At 34.9% G+C, this 25,404-nt stretch overlaps 1 protein-coding gene across 3 annotated transcripts in view; it reads right to left on the bottom strand.

Moving 5' to 3' along the window:
• The window catches only part of LOC140060612 (autophagy-related protein 2 homolog A-like), a 33,734-nt gene extending 9,321 nt beyond the window's left edge, over positions 1 to 24,413 (bottom strand). Inside the window, exons 1-22 of one of the 3 annotated variants that reach the window (XM_072106897.1) lie at positions 24,154 to 24,413; positions 16,430 to 16,604; positions 16,174 to 16,338; positions 15,985 to 16,087; positions 15,475 to 15,877; positions 15,048 to 15,144; positions 14,668 to 14,832; positions 14,014 to 14,142; positions 13,171 to 13,275; positions 5,408 to 5,654; positions 5,131 to 5,317; positions 4,736 to 4,846; positions 4,191 to 4,373; positions 3,132 to 3,232; positions 2,863 to 3,035; positions 2,656 to 2,758; positions 2,281 to 2,446; positions 1,924 to 2,066; positions 1,450 to 1,610; positions 1,190 to 1,356; positions 768 to 1,094; positions 213 to 493 (exon numbers count right to left, since the gene is read on the bottom strand). In XM_072106897.1, coding sequence (XP_071962998.1) covers positions 213 to 493; positions 768 to 1,094; positions 1,190 to 1,356; positions 1,450 to 1,610; positions 1,924 to 2,066; positions 2,281 to 2,446; positions 2,656 to 2,758; positions 2,863 to 3,035; positions 3,132 to 3,232; positions 4,191 to 4,373; positions 4,736 to 4,846; positions 5,131 to 5,317; positions 5,408 to 5,654; positions 13,171 to 13,275; positions 14,014 to 14,142; positions 14,668 to 14,832; positions 15,048 to 15,144; positions 15,475 to 15,877; positions 15,985 to 16,087; positions 16,174 to 16,338; positions 16,430 to 16,604; positions 24,154 to 24,321 — 3,860 coding nt within the window. In that variant the 5' untranslated portion in view covers positions 24,322 to 24,413. Of the gene's footprint in view, positions 1 to 212; positions 494 to 767; positions 1,095 to 1,189; positions 1,357 to 1,449; positions 1,611 to 1,923; positions 2,067 to 2,280; positions 2,447 to 2,655; positions 2,759 to 2,862; positions 3,036 to 3,131; positions 3,233 to 4,190; positions 4,374 to 4,735; positions 4,847 to 5,130; positions 5,318 to 5,407; positions 5,655 to 13,170; positions 13,276 to 14,013; positions 14,143 to 14,667; positions 14,833 to 15,047; positions 15,145 to 15,474; positions 15,878 to 15,984; positions 16,088 to 16,173; positions 16,339 to 16,429; positions 16,605 to 23,331; positions 23,355 to 23,988; positions 24,119 to 24,153 lie in introns of those variants that run through there. The other 2 variants (XM_072106898.1, XM_072106899.1) reach the window with 2 other exon arrangements.
• Positions 24,414 to 25,404: the final 991 nt, after the last annotated feature.

The following is a 25,404-nucleotide window of genomic DNA, read 5'->3' as shown; positions in this document are numbered from 1 at the left end:
TTATTTGATATATAACAGGCATAATCCTATATGAACTGAGCCAAAACAAGATTTTTGAAAACTATTCAGTATAATAATTATACTGAATAGTTTTCAAAAATCTTGTTTTGAATGTATTAGTTTTTCTCGTTTCTTAAGGCTTAATTTGAAGGACTACCACACCTCACACACGCGACACACAGTAAGAAATAATAAACATTAAAATTGCTTACTTCAACAATGACTGTTTAGCCTCATACACAAGTGTACTACTTATACTGAAGGAATTCAATGAAATGAATGTTGATATTGGAAGATGAATCGGCCTATAGTCAATACCACATTCCCAGAAGTGTACATGAAGCTCAGTGACTACTCTTGGAAACGTATATCCAGGTACTGTGTCATCTAAAAGGTCAAACATAGCCCCAACTTGTGCCATCCAGCTGTGTTCAGGCTTAGTAACAAAATGACAAAGTGTTGTTGTACGTGCACTAACTGAGCATACTATACTCTGAAATTAGCAAATAAAAGTAAACTTTCAAAAACTAGAAATAAAAGGAATTAACATGTTGTTAAGAAAAGCTCACAAGGAATAAAACAAATAGAATAGAATGCACATTTAACGGCGTGATGTTTGCACATTTGCGGGTTATGAATTTTTACAGATTTGCACATTTAAAGCTAAAATGTTTGCACAAATTTGACTTTTTGCACATTTTACGGCTCCACAGGGTATCCGCAACTTTGTTGCGGATAACCAATAATAATAGAAAACTATTTCTAACCTTGACATTTTTATCAGGTTCTACTGTCAACTTGACGGCCACTGCCAACATATTTGTATTTTTATTGTCATTATGACTTTGTGGCACTCCATCATCTGAAAGGTGTAGACATTTTTTTAAATGTCGTGGAACCATACAAGATAAAGGCTCAAGAGAAGGCTGTAAAGGGCTGTTTTCAACTTCAGCTGCATGGTACAAAACATACCGCTTTCCTTGAACACATACATAAGCCAAGTCCTTATCCCCTTTATATTCATTGACAACAAACAGATTGCCTTCTTCAATTTCAAACATCACTTCACTGTGAAAATTATTCATTTCTTCAACCTACAAAATAAATGTTCCAAGTAAATGGATGAGTATCAGTGTTATCTTTTTTTTTCGGATTTAAATAATTGGTTGGAAAGAGCCATATTTCTTACCTCACTTGGTATATGTAGTGTAAGTCTGCCATGACCAACGGTTAAAGTTAGTGCTAAGTAGTTGGAGTAATCTTTTGGTCGTTGCTGTTGTCTTAGTTTTCTTCTCAATGATGCATCATGCATTGTTTGAAAAATATCATCCTCTTCGTCTTCATCTGAATAACAATCTAAATTGAGAAGCAATTAATAGATTTTGTGGGGAGAGAGAGAGAGAGTGACACACACATACATTGTACACTTCAATTAATTTATATTCTTACCATGACTCTTCATCGAGTGGCACATTTTAAAAGGTTGAGTTGTGTCTGGATATGATGTTAATGGAGAACCTAGATCCCACATAGCACTTTGGAAAACATCTTTACAAGTTTCAGTAGGTGTTGGAGCAGTTGGCTGCCAAAGTAAAAGGTCTGTACAAAATCTACATTCAGAAACAAACAAGTTAATAATTTTAAGAAGAAAATTAAATATATAGTAATTAAAAAATCTTGTACTATTTAAAGCTGCATCAAAATTAAATAGGCCATTTTATGGTTATTCACTTTCACTAACAAAAAAGTAAAAAGAAATGATTCTGCTTATAAAAAGGACAATATAAACGTTACGTTTAACCTGAATCATGTTGTCCGACTATTTTCTTAAATTTTATCTCATTTTTGGTCAAAGTAAAATAATATGCGTATTCAAATTGTTTTATGAAGAGAGTGTAAGTGTACAGAAGTTGATAGTCTTACCTATTGTAAACATTATTAAGGAATTCATTCGTAGGAATCAGAAGGTTTATCACTGGTAGGTTGATTTCTATCAATAGCTGTGAATCCTGATTTGACGTTTCAATAAATTCTCTCATTTCATCATCATCCCCTGGTATTACCATCTAATTCAAAGGAAATGTTTAACTTTTGACTATATGTAAAAATATTTTATATGCAATTAATATATATAGAGAATCCAATATTATTGCAAGCATTTAATTTAGTAAGCAAAAACGTGTTGAGTGACTACTAGTATATGTTGTATTGTAACACTGCTTTTTTAATTCTATGGTACAAAGTACATATTTACATTACATTGTTTCTTTTTATACGTACCTGATCATTTTCATACATAACATTCCTAGATGAGAAAGGTGACGATGGTTCAGGCTTCTGAAAGTATAGACTTTCAAACGAGTTAACTGGTGTGGTTTCTGGGGAGCATTCTTGTTCTTGATCAAACACAGAAGTTTGGTTAGGAGGGCGAATCATTATAACAAGTCTGCAGTTAAACACATAATAATTAGTCTGCCATAAAGTGAATTATAAGACACACTTTTTAACAACTATTTAAAGATGAATACCAATAGATTAGTAGACCACTCATATTATTATTACGAATTGTGTGTGATAACACGGATATTAGTTACATACTTGGGCATTGCCTATGCCTTAATTAAACATAAGATAGATAATTAGGATATAAAATACCTAGGCCAATCAAATTCTTTATTTTCAACTTGATCTACTGACTTAACACCAGTTACTTTCAAGAATGACACAGGTACATCATCTGCAGACATTTTAAACTTAGCTGAAAAGAATGAAAGTTATTAAGCCTCTTTTTCATTACAACAATGTAAATAATTAGTACCAGTTTCTTTATCTCAAAAATCATTGAAAAAAACCAATCTCTACCATCTACTTGGCGACTTCGTACAATACACTTTTTTTCAAAGACATCACTGTTAAGCTTTGTGGAAAAATCTACATCAAGCAATTCCATTGACAGAATTTCTTGGCGAACAGATTTCTTCCACCATGGACTACGTTCAATATCAGTCGGTGGGCGAAAATCTGGGCAGGGAAATCTGTGTGAACAAGATTTTTGAAACACAATTTTTTAATGAAAATTTATGATAATGTTAATTTGTATAAATTTTACACATAACAATAAAAATACTTACCTGAGATTTAAAGTGGCTTGTGGGCATGTTACATCAATGTCAATATGATATGCAGAATTTGTTGTATCATCATCCAATGCTTGTTTAAAGCAGGCTTGTTTCTATTAAAAAACAAAATAGTAATACACTATCTGTACCTCTATCACAAATTTAAAATTACGATATTAAACAAAATACCATAGTTCAGAAAAAAAACAAAAATTTAATACATTGTTTAAAAAAAAAATTATTTTTAGATGTATAATGAATAGAACGAATTAAAAATACGGAAGTTTTATATATATATATATATTATTCAGGTCAACTACCTCCTACCTACCTTTGAACAACTACCACCCGGAAAACTACTGTACCACCTAAAAAACTACCACCCAGACAACTACAACCCGGACAACTACAACCCGGACAACTACCACCCGGGCAACTACCACCCGGACAACTACCACCCGGACAACTACCCGCTTAGGACAACTACCCGCCCGACTAGGACAACTACCCGCTTAGGACAACTACCCGCCTGCCTAGGACAACTACCTGCCTAGGACAATTACCCGCCTAGGACAACTACTCACCTAGGGAACTACTCGCCCGCCTAGGACAACTACCTGCCCGCTTAGGACAACTACCCGCCCGCCTAGGACAACTACCCGCTTAGGACAACTACCCGTCCGCCTAGGACAACTATCCGCTTAGGACAACTACCCACCCGCCTAGGACAACTACCCACCCGCCTAGGACAACTACCCACCCGCCTAGGACAACTACCCGCCTAGGACAACTACCCGCCTAGGACAACTACCCGCCTAGGACAACTACCCGCCTAGGACAACTACCCGCTTAGGACAACTACCCACCCGCCTAGGACAACTACCCACCCGCCTAGGACAACTACCCGCTTAGGACAACTACCCGCCTGCCCAAGACAACTACCCGCCTAGGACAACTACCCGCCTAGGACAACTACCCGCCTAGGACAACTACCCGCCTTGTCCAGGTGGTAACTGTCCGGAGATAATTGTCTGGATACGATATTATTAATATTTTTTTGTATTATCATACCATATTGGTGGAAGCATACATTGACTTGAATGACATTTGACCTCCTTGTTTAATATCTGAAAACTCTTGAGGATGAAGTAAACTATAAAGACGGTCTACAATTGTGACATCAATTTCACAGGTCAACTGACCAAGTTCAACCTCAATTTTCATCTTTTGTTTGCTGGCACGATGTCCTATGGTCTGCAATGGCAAAATAATGCAACATAACAATAAATATGTCCTGTGGTCTGCAATGGCAAAATAATAACACATAACAATAAATTTGTCTATACAGTACTTGTTTATGGAGCACTTCATTCAAAAGAAAATTAATTGTTTTCTTTACAATTATTATTTTATAATTTATAATATAAAATAAATCTAGGGGCTGAATAATTCATCATTATTGGGCCACCATATTTTAGCTATGAATTTATTGTAACATTTAGTTAGGCCTGGATAAAATCTAGAAAACATATTACACACAACATCAACATAACAGTGATTGTAAAATACCTTATAATCAGTGTCACTATAATTACCCATAATGAAACAAAACTTACATTATCAGTACGATCTTTAGATTCGATCTTAACATGTACTGCAGAGTTAGATTTTCCTGTAAATGCAGAGTACACATTTCCAACTGGAGGCAGCTCATCAAACGTAAGGATCTGTCAAGATAACAATTTTATAGAATTCAGAATTACAATGATACAGTGGTTTGCCAAGCTTTCTAACACTATGTTAGTAAAATAAGTTGGCAGCTGAGGGGATAAGTATGGTTATATCCATATTAGAATATCTAGTTGCTGGCATGGATACAATTAAAGATCAGTGACATAAAAAAGCGTTATTTGGACAGTTTGTAAATAAGGAAATACTTGTAACAAAAGCCTTTTTTTTTCTGTAAACAATTTTGTAATTTAGTTACAATATATAAATATTAGATTATAACCTCTGTATGTTCTGGTTGCAAAGATGCACTTCCATTCATAGAAGCATCAAGAGATGAGGCTGCCTTGTTTTTGTTGAATAAACATTCCAATATTTGCAATGTGCCTAATGATATCTCAGCGGTATTCTGGGTAAAAAAACCAATTTCTTTCCTCTGCAGTTCAAGATTGCATGGTGCAGCTACAAATCTGTCAAATTGAATAAAGTGTTGTTTTTAAATTAAAAGTGTGTAGCCTATTTTATTCATATTACTTGAAACTGTATTATAATAGTTATACCTGAGATGATCATATGGACATGCTACAGCAAACCTTCTTTTCCACTCAGCAGAATCTTTAACCCCGTATCCCGCCTGAAGTTCATCAAAGAAGTGTTGTGACATCTCCTGTAGTTTGGTGTTACCAAGCTTCTCTATTGCTTGAATAGGTGTTGGATCCTCATGTAATATTGTAACTGACATGCTGGCAAATCTGAGCTTGTAATGTGTTACCTCAGATGTTGGGTCACTACCATATTCTCCAGACACTATAGTATATACAATAGTAATATGAACTAGATTTGAACTCGTCACTATAGACGAGTTAGGTTATCCGCGGCAGAAACACTACGTGCCTGTCATACATTAGAATATTACGCACAGAAAAACGATTATTCCATTGTGACCTGAGGAAAATAAAATGCTAGTGTGCCCTCTATTTTGTGTCTAAGTATATACAGTATACACTATATATTGTATACATACTACATACAGTGAAGAATAGGTGGAAATAACGGAACCAGCCTTTTATTTCATTTTTAAACACGATGACATCATAATGAAACGTGTTGAAGAAATTTGGATACGTAGAATATGAATGCGCGCTCTTTTAAATGTCATGGACTACGACGCAAAATATAAAAATATGACTTTTATCATTCAACTGGCCATATGATGACGTCACAACCTCTGATGTGCAAAATTTGTACGTGAATTTGTATCTACAATTCTGATTCAACAGCTTCCGGCAAATGTTTTAATCATGAGTATCATTCCGAGGAGCTATAACAGATTGAAATTTACTGTAATGATGAATTCACGCTTTTGAACATGATGACGTCATTAAAAAATGTTTAAATGGTAAATCATGCGAAATATAATTGATTGACCTTGACAATATAAAAATATGGGGAAAATGGAATACGGCTATTAAGTGGAGATGCGCTGTATTAAATGTGATAAGATGTGAAAAAAATCCTATATTTTATATTCGAGTGGCCATACGATACGGTTAGCCATATTGATCCATGATCCGATATCTACAACTAAAAAACGTGTGCGAATTGTTCAATTCGAAGTGCTCGTATGACGTGATTTTAAGTCGAAATTGTTTACTATAAAAGGCTGGGAAAACATAATTCATGCGAAAAAAAAAATATTTTTAGCGGTACTTGCACACCACGCACTTAAAAATTTGCGCTCACGTTGAAATTTGAAAATATTTAAAATGTATGAAACACGTAGAAAGTTGATTAGAAATTGATTTCTCACACTTCCAATTTTTAAATGCACATGTGCACGTAAGTTTCTGTGAAACATGCCATTTTTTCCCACAGAAAGTTAGCGCATTATATAAATTACATTTTTGCTAAGTTCAATTTAAATTGTTGTATGGTTTTCTACATTAAAATGCATAAAATCACGCGTAACTTATGCGGCACGACTCTGAAGTCATTTCATGAAGTTTCTTGCACATCTACAGCTACAGGTTAATCATATGACAAAGTTATACAGACATATACTATATAATCAAGTATTAGTAAGGTTTTCTTAGCTTAATTAATAAGATATTATAAAAATGTTCAATATTTTGTCATAGATCTTCAAAACTATGGATTTCCTTTTGTATTGGTACAGTAGTTATTCTAATCATGATTATATACTAAGGAAGCGTGCCCAAATGTTTTTACTCCGTTAAACTTGTTGTAACGCAACTTTTACCGTAATATGCAAGCTAATTTAAATGGGGTTGGGCGTGTTCAGTGAGGCATATCAAGCCCTCCCTTTACTAGCTACTATGCTGTTGTTATAACTCCATTGTTTAACGCGTAATTAACGGGAGACCGGACATGCTGTTCAGTGTTGCGTAACGATGATTCCAACGCGTTATTAACAGTCCTTGTTATGGTATGTTGCGTGAAATCCTATGATGACTCAAAATAACGGGTTATTAGCAGTCCGGTCATTGTTGTTACAACGTGTTGTAACAACGTATATAATTATATTTATTAAAATAATCATGTATAATACTATATCCTAGGCCTACCGTAAAATAAAAATATATATAGGCCTAGGCCTACACGGTAAAATAAAAATATATAGGTCTAAGCATACTATTTACGATCCGATTCATGGTATTTTTTAGGCTGGTACGTCGGGCGACACGTGTCTAAATTTCTAATAGCCGACTTTCACCTGAAAAAAAATACGTATTTTTGATCCCTGGATGTAACATGATATTGACGCGAATACCGCACTACAGAGAGCTAGGCCATGAACGATTCGTTAAAAGTACACCGCCAGACAATCGCGTAGAAAGCCTAGAAAGATAAGCTCCTCCTCTCGTTAAAATTGTTAAATAATTTTGCTTTGACTGAGCCATTTTGTGACGGTTTCAACTCTTATCCATAACATTTCATTAATTAAACAATCAAATAGATTTGCACTTTAGACAATATTTTTAAAAATAATTTACTGTATCAGTTCAGACTGTGAAGAACATGGATTTCGAAAGGTACACTTTATTTAACGCCAGGAATTCTTCTCACGGAAAAAAATGTGCTGATTGCAATCTGCATAAGCAACCAAAGATCCTAGTCCAGTCAAAAATCACCCTCACCATGGTATAAGAACGTACCCTAATAAAATTTCATCCGTAGGTTCTATGTATATAGGTAATAACATTTCTTGATGTTGCGTCTTGCAAAACTTGGGATTTTACGAGAAAATTAGACTTTTATACCCAATTTATAACCGCCTCATGTCGTATTATTGTGTACAGCGAATTCGACGAAGCGTGACTAAAATTACGAGACGCCGTTAGCGCCCGTTGAAAAATGCATTAACAAAGCTAAAAACCTACAAAATTAATAGTTTATACAATAATTTAAATATAGTTTACAATAAAATGTATAATAAAATACATAACATATAAAGAAAACCCAAGTATAATCTCAAATATTTACAGATATGTGTTTAAAAATGTACAAATCAAAATGGCCTTCCATAAAATAAAGTGCGCCCTCACTCGTCATACTTTTATCGGACTTGTATGGATGGTTATACAAGGCATTAATATTATATGAAACACGATGCGGTTTGTTAGTTATTGCCTCTGCAAGAGGCAGAATATTATATTTTCACAAATATATTTCTAATTTTTATCATGGAAAAAAAGAATTGTATATAATATTAAACACATTACAACCTCCAGTATACCACCATGATGGATTAAGTGTATACTGTATTTGTATATCTGCTGAAGCGTAATGATCTACTAGTTTTGCTGGTTTTATTTTTAGACATTCTTTTTTTTTCACAGCATTACTTGCGTGGATATCACAATGCATTACATATTTTGAACTATCATTCGCGATTATGATCTTAATTAGAGTAAGAACCAATCATTTAAGGATAATCCATTTCGTGTAGGCCTATACGAAAGATACTAGGCCCTACCTCAAGTAGCCCTACTTTCACTTTCCAACAATTATTAAGAGCGTATCAAAGGGGCTGGTTGGCATTCGTCTGAATCAACATTTATCATTTTTCCCTTTCACCCGCCGATTCCCCCACTGCCAATGGGGAGGAGGAGCCGGTTTGATCCTCTCTGAATCCGTCTGGCCTTCACATCGTACCGATGTGTGAAGTTTGAGCCAATAAACGGCATTCATGACGATTCTTTAAGTTCGAAGTCGTCTTCCAGAATTCAAAGCATTCTAAATTTAAAGTATTTTCCCGTTTTTCCACCGTTCACACTTCACTAAATAAAAGAAAGTGAGAATGTTGGAGTGTGATGTAAGATTCGCGAGAAACGACATACTGTATTACCCAATTCTCCCAATTTTTTAAGACGTGACGTATATTAAATACATTCTAATATAAAGTGTTTTGGTTGAGAGTAGTCCTACAATTATTATTGGAAATTTTATACACAAAAGCATGTCATAAACGATCGGTTCACCTCCACGGCCTGAAAGTTCTCACTTGGGACAAAAAAGTAAAGTCCAGAACAAAAGTTTTATATGCATTAATTTTATTTCAAGTATTGTTATCCGCCGAGTCCGACACATTTTAATGCATTTAAATAAAATTTAAAAAGTTTGGGAGAACACAGTAGTTTAATTTGTTGGCTTATTCAAGTGCTTATAAATGACGTTTTAAACCTAAAAGATGTAGGATATTTTTCCCAAAAGTGAAGATGAACATTAATTAATTAATTAAATGTAAAAGAATAACACAGTTATCCGTCAGAAGTCTTCGAACAGAAAGAATCTTCGGTGGCAGGATTACATTTTCTAAAACACGAAATTGTCTCACACATCATACGATATGGATGCCAATAAACAATTCAAAGAAAATTAAACAAAACTAACAATCACAAGGATTCTTTGTTGCGGATAACCAATGAGAAAATATTTCAGAGTACTTTATTAATTTAAATCTTTATTATATCGTATACGCGAAATGGACTGTCATTTAAAAATTATTCTTACTCAAATTAATATTGACTATAATCGCGAATAAACAAATGCATTGTGATATCCACGCAAGTAGGCCTAATGCTGTGAAAAAAAGAATGTCCAGAATATAACCAGATATAACCAGATAACTAGAAGATCATTACGCATGATAGCATATACGGCGCTTCACTTAATCCATCATGATGGTAGACTGGAGGTTGTAATGTGTTTAAATATATACAATTCTTTTTTTCCATGATAAAAACTAGAAATATATTTGTGAAAATATAATATTCTGCCTCTTGCAGAGGCAATAACTAACAAACCGCATCGGGTTTCGTATTATTAATGCCTTGAATAACCATCCATACAAGTCCGATAAAAGTATGAAGAGTGAGGGCGCACTTTATTTTATGGAAGGCCATTTTGATTTGTACATTTTTAAACACATATCTGTAAATATTTGAGATTATACTTGAGTTTTCTTTATATGTTATGTATTTTATTATACAATTTATTGTAAACTATATTTAAATTATTGTATAAACTATTAATTTTGTAGGTTTTTAGCTTTGTTAATGCATTTTTCAACGGGCGCAAACGGCGTCTCGTAATTTCAGTCACGCTTCGTCGCATTCGCTGTACACAATAATACGACATGAGGTAGTTATAAATTGGGTATAAAAGTCAAATTTTCTCGTAAAATCCCAAGTTTTGCAAGACGCAACATCAAGAAATGTTATTACCTATATACATAGAACCTACGGATGAAATTTTATTAGGGTACGTTCTTATACCATGGTGAGGGTGATTTTTGACTGGACTATCCTGTATCTTTCTGGGATTCTGCCTTTTCCCCAGATTCATTGTTATTTGTATATTACATAAAACCTCAGTACTGTGGAATAATGCTACTCTATATAGGCCTACTGTCATTCAATACTATCGTCCGTTAGCTCGGCGTTTAACGGACACAAACACTCAGTAACCTGTGGAACAATGCTATACTCTGTATGGTGTCATTCAATACTATCGTCCGTTAGATCGGCGTTTAACGGACACAAAAACTCAGTAGATTGTGGAATGATGCTACTCTACTGTAATTCAATACTATCGTCCGTTAGATTGGCGTTTAACGGACACAAAAACTCAGTAACCTGTGGAATGATGCTATACTCTATATGCTGTCATTCAATACTATCGTCCGTTAGCTCGGCGTTTAACGGACACAAAAACTCAGTATTGTGGAATGATGCTACTCTATTGTAATTCAATACTATCGTCCGCCGTTAGCTCGGCGTTTAACGGACACAAAAACTCAATACAGTATACCATGGAGCTATAAAATTGTATAGCTCCATGAGTATACTGTGGAATGATGCTATACTCTATATGCTGTCGGCGTTTAACGGACACAAAAACTCAGTAAACTGTAGAATGATACTACACTCTATATAATAGGCCTACTGTCATTTAATACTATCGTCCGTAAACTCGGCATTTAACGGACTCAAAAACTCAGTAAAACTGTGGAATATGATGCTATATAATACTGTCATTCAATACTATCGTCCGTTAGCTCGGCGTTTAACGGACTCAAAAACCCAGTATACTGTGGAATGATGGTATACTCTATATGCAGCTGTCATTCAACACTATCGTCCGTAAACTCGGCGTTTAACGGACACAAAAACTCAGTAAATTGTGGAATGATGCTATATATCTGTCATTTATTACTATCGTCCGTTAGCTCGGCGTTTAACGGACACAAAAACTCAGTAATATAACCTGTGGAATGATGCTATACTCTGTATTATGCTGTCATTTTAATACTATCGTCCGTTAGCTCGGCGTTTAACGGACACAAAAACTCAGTAAACTCCGGGAATGATGGGTATTCGAATGATGCATCTATATACTGTCATCTATCGTCCGTTAACTCGGCGTTTAACGGAACAACGCACTGAATAGTAAATTCGCGCTTGGTTGGAGCAAGTAGGGGAATTCCCTTTTTTGCGACGCCTCCCTACTGCAAGAAGGCAATTGCACATTGTTTTTATATATTTATTTTATATATATACTGTTAGTGTTTTGCCACCATTACACCATTTGGGCCTAAATAGATACAATAATTGTTAATGTACACAGTTTTTTTTTCTATTTTGTAATAAACATGACACCCTTGCAGCAGCATCACGGAGGCTGCCAAAAACACCGTGGTGCGTGTGTACATCGCATCGCGGTGGTTAAAAACCATGTGCTTGCTAATAACGTGACGTCATATCGCCCAAAGTTTCATCCTCTGTTTTTGGACACACTCGAGGCCAGCGATAGTTAAAGTAATAATTTATTTACGTAATACAATAATTGTTAATGTACACAGTTTTTTTAGTATTTTGTAATAAACATGACACCCTTGCAGCAGCATCACGGAAGCTGGCCAAAAATACTGTGGTGCGTGTTGTACATCGCTTCGCGGTGATAAAAAACCATGTGCTTGCTAATAACGTGACGTCATATCGCCCAAAGTTTCCTCCTCTGTTTTTGGACACACTTAACTCGCGCGGCAGCTACAGTCAGTAAATGTTTTAGCTCTAGATAGACGGCGACCGGTTTCTATATTGTTTGGTCCATACCATCGTCCATAAAGGCTATACATGCTGATACTATCGATACGACAGTCGGGGTTTTATCTGTGTTTACAATTTCGCCATTTTTTTTCTTCGGTCAAGTGTACGGGGTAAAAAATAAAAAAGGAATTAACGTCAAGCATGCTAAACAAAAAATTAGTATATTATAGGAATGTTCTATAAGTTGAAAATGTTCAACAAAAATTGTGGGATTGTAGATGCTGATAATTTAATGTTGGGTAAGGTTGTTTTACCAGCATTTTTTTTTTGCCGTCGAAGTGACGGTTTACCACAACATCATCTGCAGTTTCAAGGCCCTTTCTACAGCAATTGCCGTCGATCTTCATATTATTATTAGATATTATTGTATTGAACTCTGTAATGTGTGGTGTGATATTGTCAGTACAAGGGTCCGTTAAATGAGCGTTTAACGAATATAAAAACGATCTGTTAGGTCGGCGTTTAACGGACGAAAACAACGGACGTTGTTCTTCCGTTGTACGCATTAAATTCAATTTCATTGTACAGTATTAACCATGATACGCTCTGCTGAGTACAGACCGCCCAACTCATTAACGTTTTGCATATTATTAACGCATTTAAACGTCTATTAACGGAGTAAAAACATTTGGACACGCTCCCTAAAACCTAATTAAAACAATTTAAAAAAGTAATTCCTTGTGTAAACTTACTTCTTTTCTTGCGCTTTCCCTTGGATGACACAGAACCATACAGATGAGCTGGTTGGGGTCTGTAGTATGGCCCTCCATAGCCTAACCTTGCTAAACTGCTACAACCTAAACATCAAACAAACTTGTACATGTTTCTAACCTGTTTTAGAGGCGTCTGTAGGGGTGGCACTAACTTGATGACAACATTGTTAAAGAGTGTATGGATATGTCTTGTACATGTTTCTAACCTGTTTTATAGGTGTCTGTAGAGGTGGCACTAACTTGATGACAACATTGTTAAAGAGTGTATGGATATGTCTTGTACATGTTTCTAACCTGTTTTAGAGGTGTCTGTAGAGGTGGCACTAACTTGATGACAACATTGTTAAAGAGTATATGGATATGTCTTGTACATGTTTCTAACCTGTTTTAGAGGTGTCTGTAGAGGTGGCACTAACTTGATGACAACATTGTTAAAGAGTGTATGGATATGTCTTGTACATGTTTCTAACCTGTTTTAGAGGTGTCTGTAGAGGTGGCACTAACTTGATGACAACATTGTTAAAGAGTGTATGGATATGACTTGTACATGTTTCTAACCTGTTTTAGAGGTGTCTGTAGGGGTGGCACTAACTTGATGACAACATTGTTAAAGAGTGTATGGATATGTCTTGTACATGTTTCTAACCTGTTTTAGAGGTGTCTGTTGGGGTGGCACTAACTTGATGACAACATTGTTAAAGAGTGTATGGATATGTCTTGTACATGTTTCTAACCTGTTTTAGAGGTGTCTGTAGAGGTGGCACTAACTTGATGACAACATTGTTAAAGAGTGTATGGATATGTCTTGTACATGTTTCTAACCTGTTTTAGAGGTGTCTGTAGAGGTGGCACTAACATTGCTACTAAACGATGATTCCATATCTAAACTTTGCGTAGATAATGACATTGCAGTTTGGGTCATGGACAAAAACATTTCACTTGTTTCTGAAACTAAAGTGTAAATTTCAGATAATCACAAGAAAAACTACATTTAATACGTCACTATGACGAATTACAGGTTATATGCATTGATTTAAATATAGATAATTGATTTTTAAAAGATATATTGATTGACTGATTTTGTCAGAATCTTTAATTATTTATAATATATGAAAGATAGGATCTTGCAATACAATAGCCGGTATCACAATCCATTTATAGATAAATTATATATAGATGCTTGTGAAGATATGATTACAAATGTGATTTTGTTAAATCGTGCGTAGACTGCGTCATTTTTTATTGCGCACCGTAAAAAGATAACCAAATCAATTTCTGGCTATAAGGAATATACTCTGAAAAAATGACGTAGCTAGATGAAATTGATCTCAAGGAAAGAATAAAAAAATAAAGATTCTGACAAAATCAACTAAATAACTGAAATATATCTATTACTGGATAACAAGACAGTATGTTCTCAGAATGTTTTTAAAAAACGAATTGGTTAATTGTGGAGCCAGTTAATATTTGACATACCTAATGACTGTCCCATAAGAAAATGGGAACCATCATCAATACCCCAAGATTCTCTACGTATCCTCTCTGTGTAATTAGGTGTAATCTGGTCTTGAAGGGCAGTCTCTACTTTTCGGTAGTCTTCGTATTCCATTGGTTTATTTTGCACATTTGTAGACGATGATGCTATATGGAAAAAATAATAGTATTTTTTACAAACATTACAAACTCAAAAGTAGTAAAGTTTACTGTTCACCATCTATAAAACGAATGTGATTATAAGTTCCAAAACCTAAATTTATAATTATTCATAAGTAAAGAATTTGGTCTTAAATACAGGGCAAACTGTAGTTGTTAATTATAGATATGTTAAAATCATTGCCAATTAGTTTAAAACTTGCCTGGAGTACTGAAGCCACTTACGAACTCTGTTAAAAATGTAACTTGCTTTGGTGATAAGAACCAATTCATTGATCCCAAAAAACAATCCACTTCAGCCTAAACAAACAAAAAAATCACAAACTATAAATTACAGATATACTATGAGTATACTACTATAGAGGGATGTGTAAGAACAGATTTTTCGCGAGTAAAATGATATGAGAAGTTACAGAAAATAACAGTTAAAACACAGCTTTATTGAGAAAGGTAATGACTGCCTAACCAGCTGATGCATTCTTCAATTGTAGGAGGGGGGGCAGCAAATAAAATCTGTGGAACATGGAATCATACAGATTTGATGTCCAGAATGGAACCAGATTTTATGTGACAGAAAAGGTGTATAGAGGAAACTAAGGTATTAAAGAAATATAATTGATTGATATTTACCTTTGGTCCACTTAATGCTTCATTTTGTTTAATTTTGATCTTGAGTTCCTGCTTACCAGTGCAACTACCAATAAGTGCTGATTCTAGCATCAGTTTGGCACGTTTAGGTTGTTTTACAGTTATTCCTCTGTGGATCTGTTGATGCTGTGGTGGCATTGGAGGAGATGTAGCTAGAGATTTAAATGGTGGGCTGCTGTCTGGTGTTGGTGGTTGAACAGACTCGTTTGTTCTCCACGAAGGTTCTCTTATTTCCTCTGAGAACTCTTCACAATGAACAGCAAGGCCGAACATTTGTAGATTTTTTACTGCTACAGCAGCGGGTTCAAATCGTTTTGGCATTGCTGGGTCCACACTACTCCCTTGGTCTGTAATGTCTTTAGCTACATCATCGAAGTAGTTGATCCTAGAATATTACTATTAGTTTATTAAATGGATTCAATTAAAAGGCAAATTGATTTAGATATACCTTACATCTCGCTTGAATAAAAAAAATATTACAATCCCACTTACTTTTGTATCCTAATTTCTGCTGCAATGCCAGTTGATGACCCAAGAGGTAAATGTTCCAGTCTAACACAGGTGTCTGTCAGAGACACTTCCACTCGAGTTAAAACTGAGGGAAAGATCATAAATTATTTATGTATACAAAAAAAAACAGTAACATACCAATCTGTTATTATTACATTCTTTGTGAAATACCTGATTCAATGGTCTGTGCAAACATTTCTAGGCCCTCTAGTGGTTGGGTGTTTTCAGCATGTTGTTCTCCTTCTGATGGGTCTTGTTTCCAGCATTCTTGTGCTAATTGCATACTACTCGTCATACTCATACTACTCCACATTGAGTTTACAGTGTTTCCAAATGCTTTAAGACAAACATCTTAATGTTTTAGCTAGGAATTGCAAGTAGTATTGATTATTGATTATTGATTATTTTATATTTTATTATTGTATACCTGCATCTGTTTCACTTCTGTACTTTGGTTGTAGTGTAATAGTTAACCCTTTAACTTCTACCTGGCTGTTTGCTGTAAGTAGTGCTTTCCAAGGAATTGATACTGTTATGCTTCCAATTATTCCATTGCGAATCTCAACTGGGGCATTTGAATTGTTTAGCAGTTCATTTAAGGCCTATAAAATGATAAACAAATAGGAAAATCACACAATTGTTGCTCAATCAATGCATGTCTTTTGAAATTGAACAAGATTTGAACTCGTCACCTTGACGAGTTAGTTATCCGCACTCCAAATGACATGTGCACATACATACAAATACAAAGATGTAACTCCTACAGAATAGAATGACAGAGACTACCTGGGCTTCATCGACTATTATATTATGATATACTGTATTTGTATCTATAAATAAAAAGAATGTGTAACTATTCCCAAAAAGGCACATTCAATGAAAGGATCATTCCATTCAAGGCATAAATGCAAGCAAAGAAACAGGGCAAAAAAAAAGATTATCTGGTTTTTGTTTCTGTGAATTGAACTTCATTATATCTCTTTTATACCAGAAGCAAGAACATTCTCAATGAGATGTGTAACATTAACAAGTATACATTAAAAAAAAGTATAAGAAAAATCTTAATTTCATAATTGTGTGCTTTGTCATTTAAAAAAGTTTTTGTTTCTGTGAACTGTATCTCTTTTATATCAGAGGCAAAGTATCAATAAGATGTGTAACACTAACAAGTAATTCAATTCAATTCAAAGTAACATTTATTTTCTTCAAATTAAAACAGTATACAAAATGGTATAAAGAAAAGTAATTAAATTGAAGAAGGCATGTTCAAAAAAAGCAATATACAGTAAATATAAGAGAAGAACTGTAATTTTACAAAGTGTGTAATGTATTATGTGATGGAAAAAGAAATCTAATTACCGAAAACAACCGAAAATAACTGAAAACAACCGAAAAAAACCATAAACAACCGAAAACAACTGTAAACAACCGAAAACAAAATAAAAAAATCTAAATACCGAAAACAAATTTGTATAATATTTTATTTTAATGTCGCCCTCTACTGATGGGTGTTTCTAAGGCTAAGAAGACCATGCAGAGAGAAAACAGCGCGTGCAAAAGCCCATGAAGACCCTACAAAATGGTAGTGTGTGTAACGTATTAAATGAGCACATCGATGATCACGTTGTAAGAGGAATTTATTGACGAACAAACAAACTGAATACATAAGTATATAGAGGGCGCAGCCCATAAATATCTAACATCTTCTTTTCTCAGCTGAATTTGTTCAAAATGTTGATTAGTAACTTTATATCATTTAAATGCTTAAGATATCAGATTTGTTAAACTATGTACTGCTTCAATAAAGTTCTTCTACAGTATTATATATTTTAAAGTTCCATTTTATGATTAAATGTATATCTTGCAATTTGTTCTTTCTTTAGTCCTTTTGTTATGTTTTAGAGTTCTTTTTTTTTTCTTTTTTTTTTTTTAAACAAAATATTTACAGGTCCAACCGATTAGGTGGCTTGCTGGTGCGTCCGCTTCTGGTTATGTAAGCTGGTGGTTCGTTGGTATCAGGTTTAGCATTGGTTGGTGTTTTCTGTTTGGGAATGGTTATTTCCGGTGATGATTGTTTGGTCTTGGTGGTTGTTGGATGGGTGTTATAATCATATGTGAGATCTGGTTCAAAGTATCTGTTTGCTGCACTTGTTGCTGTTTTAAGATCTTTTCTGTTTCTGCGATATTTCTTTCCATTGTGTTCTACTATATAAGATCGTGGTGTATTGTGATGTTCAATTACTGTTGCTGGTTGCCATTGTTTTGATCCTGGCAGGGGTGTCATTCTTACTGAATCTCCTGGTGCCAAAACTGGGAGTGAGTTGCCATGTTTTTGATCATAGTAGTGTTTCTGTTTGCTCTGGTCTGCTTGAAATCGTTGCTTGATGTCTGTTGTATCAAATGACTTTGGCTGTAGTAGTGTTGGCTGTAGGAAGCAGGTTCCGTGGTCTTCGTCCCATTAGTAATTGAGCGGGTGATAATTTACAGCTTGCTAGTGGTGTTGTTCTGTAATCTAGCAAGGCTAGATTTTTGTCATTGCTCTTCTTCCATAGTCGTTTTACTGTCTGTACAGCTCTCTCTACCTCACCGTTTGATTGTGGGTAGTATGGTGAAGAAGTGCTGTGCTGTATATCGTAGTCTTTGCAGAATTTGGTAAACTCTGCTGATGAGTATTGCGGACCATTATCTGTTCTTATCTTTTCGGGTATCCCGTGCCGACTGAATTGTTTCTTTAAGTTGTCTATTACCATGGAGCTATCAGTTTTCTGCAAATGGTCTACTTCGATGTACTTTGAGTAGTAATCGATGGTTATTATGTAGTCTTGTCGTTCAAACTCAAAGAGATCACTTGCTACTTCATTCCATGGTAATTCTGGTAGTTTATATGATTTGAAGTGAAGTGGTTCAGTGTGTTGACGATTTTGATAGGTATTGCATAGCTGGCAATCCTTGACTAATTCTTCCACTTGTACGCTCATACCGGGCCAATACAGAGATTCACGTGCCCGCTATTTGCATTTTACTATGCCCTGATGGGATGAATGTATTTGGTTAAGCATGTTTGATCTCATGCTCGGTGGAACGACAATATGCATTCCTTTGTATACTGTTCCATCTGCAACTGACAGTTCATCTCTTGCAGTCCAGTATTGCCTAATTGCATGTGGTGTCTCTTCTTTTGTGTCTAGCCATCCTTTGAGAATCATGCTGTGCAGTTCGTTTAGTTCTTTGGCTGTGCAACTTTGAAATTCAGCATACCTGACTGGTGATACTGCTATGTAGTCTGTCATGTTAATTGTGATCGGTTTGATATCTGGTTCTGTGTCTGGTAAGTTAGCACGGCTTAGTGCGTCACCGATCGCAATTTCTTTGCCTGGTCTGTATGTTACATTAAGGTCATACGGTTGTAGTCTTAACAGCATGTTTTGAAGTCTCATCGGGGCGGAGAGTATTGGTTTTGAATATAGCTTGCACTGGCTTGTGGTCACTTTCTATTGTTACTTGGTTTCCAAACACATAGTGATGAAACTTCTTGCAACTGTGCACTATTGCCAGCATTTCTTTTTCTATTTGTGCATATCTGCACTCTGTTGGGGTTAGTGCTCTTGAAGTGTATGCAACTGGATGTCCTTCTTGCAATAGCACACCAATAGCATAGCTGCTTGCGTCACATTGTATGGTCACTTCTTTTCGCTGATCGAAGTAAGCTAGCACAGGTGTAGTGCTGCACATTTGTAGTAACTTGTCAAAGTTTTGTTGTTGGGGCTTGTCCCAGTAGAAGTCTGTATCTTTGCTAGTAACTTTTCTGAGTGGTGCATCCACTTCACTAAGATTAGGTATAAATTTTGCCAAGTATTGTATCATACCAAGGAATCTTCGTACCTCTTCTTTTGATTGAGGCCTTGGCATCTCAGTTAGAGCCTTTATCTTATCTGGATCAGGTTGAAGACCATCTTTTGACAAGATATGACCAACATATTTGACTTTGTGTTTCTTCACTTGACATTTTGAAAAGTTTAGCTTTAGGTTCCAATTGGGAGCTCTGTCTACTACCTTTCTCATAATTTCATCGTGGTGTGTCTCATCTCTGCCTGCAATTAGTATATCGTCCATGACTGCTCTAGCACCTTCAATTCCCTCTAACATGTTATCCATTATCTTTTGAAAGATTTCTGGTGCACTCTTTATCCCAAATGGTAATCTTAGCCATCGGTACCGTCCTATTGGGGTGTTAAACGTTGTCACCAGACTAGATTCGTAGTCCAGCTCAATTTGCAGGAATCCAGACTTTGCGTCAATAACTGAGAAAATCTTTGACCCTGCTACTGAAGCGACTATTTCTTCTACAGTTGGAATTGGATAGTGTTCTCTTCTGATTGCTTTGTTTAGATCCTTAGGATCAGAGCAGATTCTTATTTTGTCGCCTTTGACTACAACTACCATAGAACTGACCCAGTCAGTGGGCTCTGATATTTTAGTGATATGTCCATCTTTTTCCATCTCAGCCAACTTATGCTTTATCTGCTTTTGTAACGCAAGTGGTTGTTTCCTTGGACCGTGCACTACTGGTCTAACTGTAGGGTCAATTTTCAGTGAATATTTCCCTGGTAGTGTGCCAGTTGTCTTTCTTAATTGAGGATAGTCATTGATGCTGTTTATACGCTGTATCAGCTGCAGTTGTTTGCTTGCTGCTCCTGATAAGATTGGTACTTTATCAGTTTTCACAACATAATACATTATGTCAACTGTACATTTCTTGTATGTGGTTGGTAATGTTATACAACATTTCACTTCTAAGGCGTGACTGGTATACGACTGAAGTTTTAAGCTAGTTGGCTTTAACTTATGATTGAGTTTCTTATTCTTAACCCAACTATATGACATAATGCTTGCCGCTGCTCCTGTGTCGATCTGTATGCGCACTGGCTCTCCATCCACTATCACGGTTTCATGCCATTCACTATTAGATGTTTTTCCAATAGCATTTATCACATCGATTAGATGCTGATATTCATCCTGACTTTCAGTGTCACTGTCGGTTTCTGCGTACTGTTCTTCCACTTGGTGAGCACCTTTAGGATTGGTACCCTTCTTTCTGCAGACTGCTGCAAAGTAGTTCAACTTATGACATACAGCACACGTTTTGCCTTTAGCTGGGCATTTATTATGTGTGTTGTCGTAGCCGCATTTAGTGCATTTATTGTTTCTTGCTGACGTTTTATTGTACTGTTTTGGCCTTTGTTTATAGTTTGACCTTTTCCTAACCTCGTTCTATAAACTAGAAAAAATATCCTACTTTCTGACACCATGTAACGTATTAAATGAGCACATCGACGATCACGTTGTAAGAGGAATTTATTGACGAACAAACAAACTGAATACATAAGTATATAGAGGGCGCAGCCCACAAATATCTAACAGTGTGCACAAATACAACTCAAAATCATACAAATTCAATGATAGGATATACAACGTAGACTACATTTAATTACCTATCTATACCTAAATCTATAAACACATTTCGTTTTTAGTCTTTAGATTTTCAAAAACAAAGCATGATTTTACCTAACATTGCGTTTTCGTCACTTAAGTTAATACTGAATAAAACGTTATTTAATAACTTGACTACGGTAATTTTACTGAATAGATTTTATTGTGAATCCTTTATCGTGAGGTTGTTTTAAGTATACTTTATATAGTCCCTAATATTATCATTATTCTTAAAATATCATTTATTTATTTATCATTGAAAATCTATAATTAAATTGATCATGATTAACGTAGTATTCACAATTAATGTGAGGAGTACATGAGTTGGTTTCTGGATCAAAAATCGAAAAACTAAAATAAAAATATTTTTATAGATTCTGTAAGTAAATGCGGTGGTATCATTGATTGATTGTACGATTTTTAGTTGTATTTTGTGCACACTACCATTTCGTAAAGTTCTTCCTTGGCTTTTGCGCATGCGGAAGTCTCTCTGTCATGGTCTTAGCCTAGAAACACCCATCAGTAGAGGGCGACATTAAAAAAAATTACACAAATTTGTTTTCAGTATTCATAGATTATTTTATTTTGTTTTCGGTTTGTTTTCAGTTGTTTTTGGTATTTATACTGACCGCTTAAATACAGGAACAAATAAATAAACTTAGAACGGCACAAAATATTAGAACCTAATTAATACTACTACAATGATGTGCAGGCTACATTGATTGGTGAGAGAGATGCAGACTGCCACAAACATGTGTATGGCGTACCGACTAATTTGACGTTTCATAGATTCTATCTATTGGCAGCCGCTTTGGTCAATACCTTTATATTTATGGGAAAGACCTCTTGCACGGTCGGGTAGCTTTGTTGGTGTTTTTTGCTGTTTTTTACTTTTTTTATACTTAAAAACATGTTTATATAGGCCTACTAGGCCTAGGCCTAATAGTAATACTATAGGGCCTAGCCCTATAATACTTTAATAGGCATATCTGTAACTACAATACAACACAATAATAGTTCATATAATTATCAGGTCAAACTATCTGGTGAATAAAGTGTCGTCCCTAAATGTTTAGGCGCTAATGCAGTTTCGTACCCACCCCTTAAAATTACTCAAAATCTTCATCCAACCTACTCACGAGTTGTCTACAACATTCTGCAATCATAAAATTGTAAAAAATCGATAATTTTTTATTTAAAACTATTTTTAATCAATTAATACTGAGCACCCTTCAGAAATACATCGCCAGCTAATAGCTTCGCGAAAATCATCGCTAGGCCTGCCGATAAAAGTACGGAGGCCTCACAGGACATTAACTCTATTAATAGAGTAAACAGTTGAGTTCTATAGAGGGCATAGTTACTAACGTTTAAAGCACGCACCAAATAATTATAATTTTCATTATTTTCGACATGCGTTTCGTATTTTTAATAAAGAAAAGAAATACTATACAATTGCTGTATTCATCATTGTGGGTATCATCATAATTATGTTATGTTTTTAATTTGTTCTTTCATTTTACTAGTTGAATTTCACACAGAAAAGAAGATAAATATGGAACTGCTGACTCTTGAAGATATAAGTACTGACCAATTTTCCTCTGTTTTAATTTATTTTACCTTATGGTTTGTAAGTCAAATAAATAAATGAAATGAATAAAAAGAATTACAGTACTTCATTCCTGAGTTACATTGTTAATGTTATAACACAATAATCAAGCTATGACGAATTAATTGTTTTAGTATTTGTTATCACTAGCTATACTAGAAACGCTAATAGTGTCCCTGTTTTAGGATTTTATAGAAGTATACTGTTGTTAATTAACATTTTTTATTCACCTATGAAAGACCTCTTCAAATACATGAAATAGGAAATGCAACAAAAAGAGAAAGATATAATTTATTGAAATGTAATGTACAGTAATACAATAATTATAATAAAAATGTTTTCCATCAATTAATTACTAGAATTTATTTTACTTCTGCTGACACTGAATAGATCATTTCATGTCTTTCATTTCTTCTTTTTCATCTTCTTTCCTGTTGTGTTTATTAAAATAAAATCAAATAAAACATTAAATAATGAAGCAACTATTCATTAATTTATTTCAACAATATTTTATGAGGGTGGTCCATCCAGCCGAAGCTGATCATTAGGGACCCTTACAAAAAATATAATTTGACAAGACAATAACACACAACATTCAAAATAAATAGAATTTCTAAAAATTAACAACATAATTAAACACAAAATATTTCTTTATGAAAAAAACTTAAAATCCGTTTCACGAGGAACATGTAAAAAATATTTTATTATCGCCATAATATGATCATAACAGCGTCCTCTATAGATCGATGCCCTATGAGGCCTCCGTACTTTCATCGGCAGGCCTAGCGATGATTTTCGCGAAGCTAAGCTGGCGATGGATTTCTGAAGGGTGCTCAATTATTAATTGATTAAAAATAGTTATAAATAAGAAATTATCGATATTTTACCATTTTATGCTTGCTGAATGCTGTAGACAACTCGTGAGTAGGCTAGATGAAGTATTGAAATCATTTTGAGTAATTTTAAGGGGTGGGTACGAAACTGCATTAGCGCCAATGTTTATGCATTAGACCAGGCTTAGGCTAGTTAGTTTAGTATTTGAATAAACGTACCCAAACATCAAGACGAACATCAGTAACAGTCCCCGTTCCATTGTACAAATCTACACTGAGTTGTTCCAGAGTCAACTTCTCTTCAAGAAAACTTCCAACATAATGCTGAAGTAGATACCTACATGCTTTCTTTTTTATATAATCTGGCCACGGAAAGAACCACGGCATTTCAAAGACTCCTTTAGTTACTCTGAATTTTTTAAATTAAGTAGTAAAACACGAAAATCATGACCAAATCTGCATTGACGTTTGTTTTGGTATCAAAGTCGTCGGAAATAAAAATAATCGTCACAACTAAACTGAGGAGGGCGTCCTCCTAAATAGGGACTTTTTAGAGATTGAGTAAACGTCGTCGTGCACATGACGCTCACATCCACATGGGTCGTAGTCGGTAAGTCGACTGTTACTTGTCGACATAAGCCTATGTGAACATTTAGGTTAAGTGGACATTTAAGTTGATGTGCCAGTGAATGTGAAGGTATGATGACGTAATGACCTTGTAATCTCTATAGTAGCGCTACAGCGCTCTTAATTAAGAATAAGAGCTGTACAATTAAATATAAAAAATACTAATACTTAAATAGGGACTTAATTTCTCCATGTTTCTCCATTTTCACGTACGTCCACTATGTCGACTGCTACTCTATTACGTCATTTTTATGATATGCGCATGCAACTGGAAAATTTGAGCACTTGTTCAGTGGGATTATTTTGACGTTCGCTCTCTGACACATGAATACAAGTATGACGTCATAACGTTTTAAAAATTTACCAAAATGGCCGAGTGCGTCGCGATGATTTTCCGAGAATTCAGTCAAATTATATCCAAACTGTGAATTATTGATTGGTATTGGTTATTTTAAGCTTTTACAATTGAAAATTATTATACTAAATCTGGTGCATAAACAAGTACTCCATAGTTTGATGCGGTGTTTTTGCATTAATTTGTCATGAACAAAACTTAATTATATAGGCCATTCAGACAAACGTCTACAATACCCAGGTCTTTAAATATGGAGAAGATGGATAGGAAATATAAATAAAGAACTCAAAAAAGCAAATACATCGATCGCAAAATTAATGACAGACCATCAGACCACCGAAAGAGAGTCATGGAAACGATTAGCGTAGGCCTACGCAATGTCTAAGACGAATAGCGTAACGGATGATGATGATGGAGCCATAAAATCAGAGAAAGTCATGGCATATAATCCACATTTTTTGGATAAGTAAAATAGGATATAGGTACGC

The sequence above is a fragment of the Antedon mediterranea genome, chromosome 10 (genome assembly GCF_964355755.1).
Source record: "Antedon mediterranea chromosome 10, ecAntMedi1.1, whole genome shotgun sequence".
Lineage (NCBI taxonomy): Eukaryota > Metazoa > Echinodermata > Crinoidea > Comatulida > Antedonidae > Antedon > Antedon mediterranea.
The sequence above is the reverse complement of the archived record's forward strand: the minus strand, read 5'-3'. Positions and strand labels throughout refer to the sequence as shown.